This window comes from Phyllostomus hastatus, unplaced genomic scaffold (assembly GCF_019186645.2).
Source record: "Phyllostomus hastatus isolate PE091 unplaced genomic scaffold, TTU_PhHast_1.1 phas_contig_210, whole genome shotgun sequence".
NCBI classification, from domain to species: Eukaryota; Metazoa; Chordata; class Mammalia; order Chiroptera; family Phyllostomidae; genus Phyllostomus; species Phyllostomus hastatus.
Window position 1 is genome coordinate 28744783 of NW_025333737.1, and position 9689 is coordinate 28754471.

General features: G+C 42.4%; 1 protein-coding gene across 4 annotated transcripts in view; it reads right to left on the reverse strand.

The window, feature by feature from the left end:
- The window catches only part of FBXL20 (F-box and leucine rich repeat protein 20), a 90315-nt gene extending 83077 nt beyond the window's left edge, over positions 1-7238 (reverse strand). The window contains exon 1 of one of the 4 annotated variants that reach the window (XM_045835854.1): positions 6928-7238. In XM_045835854.1, the coding sequence (XP_045691810.1) occupies positions 6928-6975 (48 nt within the window). In that variant the 5' untranslated portion in view covers positions 6976-7238. The other 3 variants (XM_045835853.1, XM_045835856.1, XM_045835855.1) reach the window with 3 other exon arrangements.
- Between the last annotated feature and the right edge of the window lie 2451 nt (positions 7239-9689).

Sequence of the window (9689 nt, forward strand, 5' to 3'; positions counted from 1 at the left end):
GAATATTTTATTTTGGACATCTAAAAATACCTTTCCAAAACTGCAGTAGTAGTTAGATTACTGAAAATTTTAATTCGGTTTTCAATCTATCACCAGTTGGGAAACAGTCATCTAAGGGCTAGGAATGGAATCCTTGGCCTGTAACTAAAGTATTTACCAGTTTGTAAGAAAAATGAGACTAGCCCTGGCTGGTGTGGCTCAGTTGATTGAGCGCCAGCTTGTGAACCGAAGGGTTGCCGGTTCAATTCCCCAGTCAGGGTACATGCCTGAGTTGCAGGCCAGATCCCCAGTGAGGGGGCACACATGAGAGGCGAGCACACATTGATGTTTCTTGCCCTCTCTTTCTCCCTCCCTTCCCCTCTTGCTAAAAATAAATAAACAAAATCTTTAAAAAAAAAAGACTAAAATTTAAAAAGAGACAACTCTGAAGAGGACAATAGAAGAATTTTAAAATTTAAGATTAAAAAGCAACACAGACACTAACAGCTTAAAACTAATAAATGACCTAAAACACAACAACATAAGACTTTATTGTTTTGAAAGATTTTATTTATTCATTTTTAGGGGGAAGGAAGAGAGAAAGAGAGACATCGATGTGTGAGAGATATATCAATCTGTGCCTCTCGCAGGCCCCCAACTGGAGACCTGTTCCACAACCCAGGCATGTGCCCTGACTGGGAATTAAACCAGTGATCTTTAGGTTCGCAGGATGGCACTCAATCCACTGAGCACCAGCCAGGGCAAGAACATCAAACTTTAAAAATGCAAAAATACTTCTTGCAGAAATAGTGATTCAATGAATGAAAATCTTCAATACAGGAACATTACATCTACGAATGTATGACTTAGATACCAAGAATACTTTCTGTAAAGTTTTTGCTACACTAAAAATTTTTAACAACTTAATGGAAAACATAATTTTCAATGCATAATGGTTTATCTCTATAAAGACTGGGAAGATTCAAACACATTAATTTTTAAATAATGAAAAAGGATCCATGATTATACAATAAAGAAACATCAGTAACACTATTCAAAAAGGGCAGATTGTCTGAATGCGCCTAAAAAGCATAGCCCTCTAATTTGGATTTTCTATGATATTAGACTGCTTTCAAACCAATCTCTAAGTGTTAAAAACAAAAGACCTTAGCATTACTAGTACCGTTTCTCACTGCAAGGCCTTTCAAATAGAGCGAAACAAATAACTCTCACTCTTTAGAAAAATATATAACATTTTCCACATGCACCAGATTAGAAAATATAGTTATTTACTATGCAAAATGTTCTTTACATTAGAAGATAAAACGTTAAGGAGAGGGAAGGTCATTATTGCAGCCTTAATAGTACTGTGCAACTGAGCCTACAAATTTTAACCAAATATCAGAGTGGCTGTTTCAGAAGAAAAGGCCAAAGAAATATGGGCCTCTGCTTTTATTCAAAAACTACAGATTTATAGGATTCGGAAAAGAAGGAAACCTTAATAATGGATTCTAATTTCTTGTTTTGCAAAGGAGGGAAATGATCAAACCAGAGAAGTGAAAAGAAATGAGCCAAGCTATAGTTGGTGGCTCAGATCAAGACTAATATCCAGTTCCCTCAAGTCTGAATGTACGATATTCTTTCTGCCATTCTGCATTTTATGATTTTGTCTTACTTTGAACAAACTGAATTAATAAAATGAAGCAGGCTGCAATCGTATAGATTTATCAGGGCAGCAGTGAGGTATAATGAGAAACAGTAATGAACAATACTTCAAAAATACCCAAACTGGAGCTTATCACTTCCTAACTATATGAGTCTTAATATCTCCAGGTACTGATTAAACTGTAAAATGGCATGTGAATGTCAATGTTATCGCTATAACTTTTTTAATGTTAAATTTTAAAATAAACTCACATAAGACAGAATTTTTCCTCTAATAGTACTTTGTTCTCATAATGGCACTACTAAAAGTATGACAAAGTAGAGTTTAACTGGGAAGAAATCTAAATTTACATCTGTCATTAATCTCAGTGAGTGTTAAGATAACACTGGTTATAGAACTTAAGATGAAGGGTAGCTTCATTCTCTTGAAGGCAAAAATAAGATAAAATACACTAGATGAAGAAGTTTAGGAACTTCATCTCCACACACTTTATGGGCTTTTATGGTACTTGTGCTAAAAACAGAGCAGAACAATAGAGTGGAGTCAAAAAATGCAGACTGGAATCTTCGCTCTCCTACTTACTGGCTGTCCGACTTGAACACTTCTCAGGCCCTAGCTTTTCTCACATGTAAATGGGAATAGTGAGAATTACAAGTAACAGGTAAAACACCTACCTAAGTGCCTGAATATAGAACGGTTATTAAATTTGAATTATCAAAATTTGCCACCAAACTAAGTTCACTATAAATACTCAAGTTAAAAGTACCTGAGTGATGAATTTCAGTGAAGAGACTAAAATAATTGGACATATATAATGTTAACTTTTTAGGGCTATTATTGTACAGATTTAATGTCAAAGAGATATAGCAATGAACAGCAATAATTTTCACATCTGTATCTTTTTCACTCTTTTATCTAACAATCATCTTACTTTGGCTATTTATTTACAGGACGCTACATATCTAGCCAACAGGTGCTCTTCTCCCTTGATTTTTAACTTAATGTTTTTATTCTATAGCACTACTCCTGAGTGTGAGATTTAAAGTGTGTGGTCTCCAGTTACCATATCCTAAAGCATAATATACACAATACTTCCTATAAAAAGATGTTTCAGCTATGCTCCTTCTACAAGGAAAAAAAATGTGGACAAGAAAAAGCAAACAATCTCTCACTTTTTGTGTTAGCCATAACTAATTTGAAATGACTTATTATTTGGTGTAAAAATTCCCTGCACTCACAAGAATTCTCAGAGATCAGATATCTGCTTACAATCATAAAATAATCAGTCCTTTAAAAGGCACTCTGAAAAAATAAAATAAAATGCATCCTGAATATTTTGAGAATTTTAAAAAATATTGATGTAAATGTTTTATATATGAAAAGTGTCCTTTATGTGTTACCTACATCCTCAATCCATTGAAAGTAAATATTGAAAATGTTTTCAATGAATTAGCAACAAGTTTCCTGTTTCATAAAAGATCAAATAGTTTATTGTTTTACTATCTGTAAATGAGGGCAGTAAAGAAGTAAATGATGCTCTGGCCAGGCAGCTCAACTGGTTAAGAGCATCATCCCCACATGCCAAGGTTGCGGGTTCCACCTCCCATCAGGGTGCATACAGAAATCAACCAATAAATGCATGAATAAGCGGAAGTACAAATTGATGCTTCTTTCTCTCCCTTTCTCTCTAAAAATCAGTAAATTTCATAAAGAGAAAAGTAAATGATTTTTAAAAATACTCAAGACAATGAAGCTCATTAACACATATCATTTCCAGCCCTTCTCATTGTATTCTAGCATGAAACATTTCACATACTAAGAGTAGCTTTTCACTTACAAACATTTTGATCATGAATACTGTATAAGGAGGATTTTTTTCCTCTTTTAATTTTTTTTATTTTCTCAAACATTTAGAAAGCTTTAACTGCCAGTTACATACCAAACAGCCATGCTTAATAAAGCAATTAAAATTTCTTTTTCTTTTTTTTTTAAGATTTTATTTATTTTTAGAGAGGAAGGGAGGGAGATAGAGAGAGAGAGGGAAACATCAATGTGCGATTGCTAGGGGTCATGGCCTGCAACCCAGGCACGTACCCTGACTGGGAATCGAACCTGCGACGATGCAATTAAATTTTCTTAATTTTTAAGTACCACTATTATGGATAAACTACAAATTAAATTATAAATTTTTATAATTTATGTATTTTAATTTTTTTAATTTTTTTTTAAGATTTAATTTTATTTATTTTTAGAAAGGGAAGAAAGGGAGAAAGAGAGAGAGAAACATCAATGTGCGGTTGCTGGGGGTCATGGCCTGAAACCCAGGAATGTACCCTGACTGGGAATCGAACCTGCGACACTTTGGTTCACAGCCTGAGCTCAATCCACTGAGCTACGCCAACCAGGGCTAATTTTTAAAATTTTTATAATTTATAGTTCTACAAAAGAACTCTGACAGTTACACAACCTAAAAGTGAACAGCAAAATGATAAAGAGCTGGTTGCAATGGCAAAAGGCTAACCCCCACTCAAATCTTCAGGACTCCTATTAACGCTAAATGTCTGTTCAGTAATTTTAATGATAGCCTCAACTTTTACAGCAGTACTGAGTATGCAAACACCAAAAATTAAGCTTATTGGGTCTCTGTACATTAGGGCAACATAAAGTTCTGTGAAAGTATTGCGCTGGCCAAAAGTTGTTATGGTGGCTCTAGTAGTGCTTCGTTGTCTTTAACCTCATTTGAAACAATTTTGTTAAGAGTGTATTGTGACAGCTGTCATATCAGCATGCATTTAAAAAAACTTATCGAAACTGGTGAATTTTTGTGCAGCCATTGTAATATTGCTGACGGAAGAAGATAAGCAACCTTTTCAGTTTATTATGCTTTATTAGTTCAAGAAAGGTAAAAACACTACTAAAATTTTTTAAAAAAGGATTTGTGTAGTGTATGGAGGTGGTGCTGTGACTGATCGGATGCGTCAAAAGTGGTTTGGGAAGTTTCTTGGTACTATTGACATTTTGGCCAAATAATTCTTTGCATTGGACCATGTTTAATAGCATCCCTGGCCTCTACCCACTAGAAACCAATAGCAGGAGATAGTTGACATACTCAAAATATCCAAATAAATAGTTATTGGTGAAAATGAAAATGTGTCTTATTTTTATGGAAAAAAATGTAACGGACTTTTTGGCCAACCCAATAAAAACCAAATCATATCCACTATAATGCTTTCTTCCTGTGATTAAATTAAATATGAAAACTCGAGGGAGACCATTCCACTCCTTGCCTGCAACAACAATATTGTAGTTCTGAATTTAAACTTCCCCCAAACACTTCCTATCTTGACGTTTGTGGGTAAATTAAAACATTCTCCCATAAGCATAAAAAATCAAGCAATCGACTAAACAGAAGACTTTTAGGTAAAAATTTTACCCTGTGCACCTAGTTGGGAAGTTTCCTGCAACTTCTGTCTCACCGTCTTACAATTTCATCCTTCAAATGGAAATGAAGAAAACCAAGTGAGATGTACACTGAGCTGTGAGTGATCCCAGGTCAGCCTGATTCTCTGCCAGAAAAGGCCAGGTAACATTTTCTCTTCTGGTCGCAGAACTTACTTTCTCTCAATCCCCGCGATAAACCTTCTTGTAAAGGACTCTACTACTGTAATTCATCTGTCGTTACTTCACTTCCCAAAGGAATCACTTCCCTACACGGTGACTACTCTCTAAAGACGCCTTCAAATGTTTCCGTATTTCTTCATCCATTTCTCAATTTCACGACTAGAATCCTCTCTCGTCAGAAAAGTTCTCAGATACAGACGGATTTGAATGAATTTTCTGAAGTCTCCCGGACCTCTCCGTCCCAATCTCAAAGCCTGTACAGATCTAAGAGTTTCCAGAAACAATGAACCACAAAAGTACCGACGGGAAAGAAGAGGAAGTATCAGAACAATACCCCCACCAAACTCGGCACCGAAAACCCGTGGTCGTCCCTCTCGTCCCGGCCTACCGTCTCCACTTCCCTCGTTTAACCAACGTCTCTCAATCTCGGACAACGGGCCCCCTGACCCATCATTTCCCCCCTCGATTCACGAAAAGGCTGGCGGAAAGAAAAGCAGGCTCCGGTCGATCGGAGTTGTGATGCTTTCTCTGCCGGGTGGAGGGAGGCAAGCCAAGGGTTGTGTAAAGAATGGAAAGCGGAGTGATACTGGGGGGAGGGGAGAATTAGGGCGCCAGAGCTAGCTAATCCCCCGCCGGGGCCCGCGGGGTGGAAGAGGCAGGAGGCGACCAGCCCGGAGGGCGAGGGCAGCCGGGCTGCGAGGATGGGGAACGAAGTCAGGCAGCCCCAGCGGCCGGTGCGTGACGGCGCTAAGCAAGGTAGGAGGCTCCACAGGGAGCGAACTGGGGGGACACGAGAGTGCGAATCGCCTCCCTCACGCTACCCTAGTCTCCCCCCCAGCCCCAAGCTCACACCTCAAACCTGCTCTTGGTTACTCCGTTCACGTCCCTCCTCATGGGGCCGGCGGGTGCGGCCGGGGCCGGGCGCTGCGGCGAGCGGAGTGCAAAGCCGAGGGGCCCCGGGCAGGCCCAGGAGTTCCGGGACCCGGAGGAGGCAGAGGAGCGGCGGGCAGCGACCGACGGAGGGGGAGGAGAGACCTCTCGATTGCGGCTGGGCCTCCTCCACCTACCACGGCGCCGGCAGGGGCGACGACTGCTCGTCGCTAGCTCCCCTCTCTCCTCAGCCTCAACTTCAACCCAAAACAAAAACACTCTCCACCTGCCAGCAACGCCGCTCCTCATTGGGCAGAGTCGCCCGGCCTCGGAACAGCGTGGGGAGGGGGAGGGGGAGGAGCGCGCGGCGGCGCGAGACCACCCCTCCCCCACTCCCGGGCGGCGCGGACGACAGTCAGCCTGGGAGCGGCCGGAGTGCGGCGGCGGCGTGCACCCGCTCTCGGCTCCCAGGCGGGCAGGCCCACCGCGAACTGGAGAGGCAGGGAAGTGCCTATCTGTCTGTGTGTATTTGTGTATGGGAGGGGCTGTGGGGCGGGTGCTAGTGCGCGCGTGCTCGCGGACCCGGGAGAGCAAAGGAGGAAAACTGCACGCAGCACCGGAGCCCCCTGTTCTCCTCCCCTCCGCGGGCTTGGAGCACACATCAACCACCAAGCACTTGAGCTTTCTGTCTATTCTCCCCAGGCCCCTAAGTCTTGTCGCTTCTTCCCCGATAGCCTGTGCTGTCACACACGTCCTTCCCGGCCACCCAACTCCCTTCCCCTATCACTCACTGTCGCCTTGAACCCAAAGTGCAGCAGGCGGTCCCTGCTCGGAGCCATTTTCCTCTTTCTGGTTGTCTCTAGATTGGGGCAGTGCTGCTGTTGCTGCCGCCGCCGCCGTTGCTACAGCTGCCGCCGCCTCCCCCGCCCCCGTGGATTGCATTACCGGGTATTGCAGGGAGGCCTGAAGGGCTGCTGCGGGGCGTGTGTCTCCCTATGCATGGATCAGGAAAGCAGGGAGATAACTGCGCAGTCCGCTGCTGCGGGGATTTGCAGCGAGGCCGCACCTAACGGCCTAGGGTCAGGGGGGTGCAGTCCTAGAGCTGGGCGACTACTCCTTTAGCTGGGGGAGGGGCGCGCTGTGGTGGAAGTGGGGGCGGGCAAGGCTGAAGGGCCTTTGGCTTCCCCCGCCTCTTAGCCACCCGACCGCCGCTGGCGCCCAATGGGCTCTACTGCCTGCCCGTCCTCCAATCAGGGCTCTGGTTGGTGAGAACCTGATCCCGACGCCACTTTGGCGGGAGAAACAAGCGTGTCTGGGCGCGTAGGCGGGGGCGCTGGCCGGGAGGAAACGATGACATTTATCTGACTCCTTAGGTTGTGTCATTACATATACTTTAGCAACTCCAGCCCGCAAGGTCACGAAATTTATGACCGGATTTCCATTAATTAAGGAGTGAGTTTACCCTTAAAACAGCGACAAACTACAGAATCATATCCCAAAGATAAATTCCAGTGGGTCTGGCAGCACCACCGCTAACTCCAAGGGAGATAACCGTTTGTCTTCATACTTTTAAAAATTATTTTTCATCTCTTAATTCGCAGCTTTAATGACTGTCTTGTTATGGATCTAATTACGAGTTTAAGAATAGTCTTGGAGAGCTTTAAAAATGGGCATATTTTAGCTGTGAGGCTTATTACCCCAACTCTTCGAGCATTTTTTTTCTTTCATTATCTTAGAAAGGACTTCCTTTCCTAAGCAAGAAACCCAGGCTTCAGAAACTCATTCTCAGGTCCACACCCCAGGTCTAGATGTTTGTTCCCCCCGCCCCCCTCACAGATACTTCTAATGTTATTGCTTCACTTCAGCCATGTAAAAACAGCCTTGGAGTTATGGCTCATCTAAGAGCAGTTTTCTCCACAGCCAGAATTAACGATGAATTTGATGACTAAGGTGTGCAGGAAATAGTAAAACTGGCTTGGGTAGATAAATCAAACGAAACTTCTACAGGTCTGTTTCCGTATTTCAACAATCTTTTCCAGTTAACCTACATTGACTAATACTGGAGGAAGATTTTTATTTTTAACTTTAATTTTATTTTTAGAGGGAGAGGGACAGAGACATCGGTTGGCTGCCTCTCAAAAGCCCTGCACACCCCCAGCAGGAACCTGGCACCTGCCCTGACCAGGAGTCAAATGCAATCCTTCAGTTTGCAGGCCCACACTCAATCCACTGAGCCACACCAGCCAAGGCAAGACTTTTACTTTTTGTTAAAATTTTAGTTTACCAGACTTTTAGAAAGCTGAATAAATGAAAATTGTTCAGAGGTTAAAAACTTATCACATATAGGCATACTACTTTTTATCAAAGAAATTTATTTGCATGTAAATAATCAGATTCTTTTGTAATGTTTCAGGGGAAAAAATCCCACAGATTTTGTCTCCTTTCAAAAAAATGAAAAACCCCAAAGTATTTACAGAATGGCCATACACACAGAAAATCAAACTTGAAAGATTTTAGAAAAAACCCTCCCCAGCTGCTCCTGATGTACATTTTTTAAAACTCAAAATTTAAAACCCAACTTTTTACAGCTGAGCATGTTTCCCAACCTAGTTTCTGAGATGTTAAGTACTTCCTACCCCTCAGAAAACTAACTTAAGGGTAGAAATAAGGGAGGAGGATTGAAAAGAAAGAGAAAGGTAAAAGAAAATGAGATTGCCCATGGATTGTGAATGAGTTTCCCATACTGGGATCTGTTTTAAATAACTTGACTGAATACTGTGGGACTCACAGACTCCCTGAAAGTTTTTTGTTCTACGAATTCATGATATTGCTGCACTAAATTTTTAGACCTAGGCCTTAAGGAAAATCTTTCCAAGAGCCACCAACCTGAAGCCTGGTTTTGGCAATTATATCCTGCTTCATTCCCCCCAACCCCCCACCCCAACAATACTTGTTTGAAAACACATTGATTTTGAACCTGAAATGTTCATGTACATCAGAGCAGGTTTTAACCAAGGACCCCTAACATGTGCCAAAAGACAGAAGAGGAATCAGGTCAAAGAATACATTAAGACGCCAGCAGAAGACAGGTAGAAGTTGACTTCACATCCTTGCCGTCTTTTGAAACAGGAGAATGAGCACACCTAGACAGGAGGGAGGTGTCCCAGGCTCGGTTTATTCTGCCTCTTCTCCTCCACCCTGTGGAGAAATGCAGTGCTCCCTGGTTCTCAGGCAGGGTGAAGCAGTTTAGCCCCGGCTCCCTGTTAAGCAAGTTCAGATGCTGGGTCAGAGTGTGGGGTGTGCCCATCGACAATTCAGGGGCTTATCCTTCATCCAGATCCTAACTCGGGATCCTTTGATCTGGGATGAAGACAGAAAGAGAGAAAAAGCTTCCCAGTTTACTCATTTTGGTATTTGTTAGCTCTGCTTGGGGGAGCTGAGCCCCTGATATTATGCAGTACATTCCCCATAAGATTTTCCCCACCCAGAACAAACTTAAAAGGCATGTTTTTTTTTTTTCCTGCAGAAACCAGTGGGATAGGATTCAAAACTA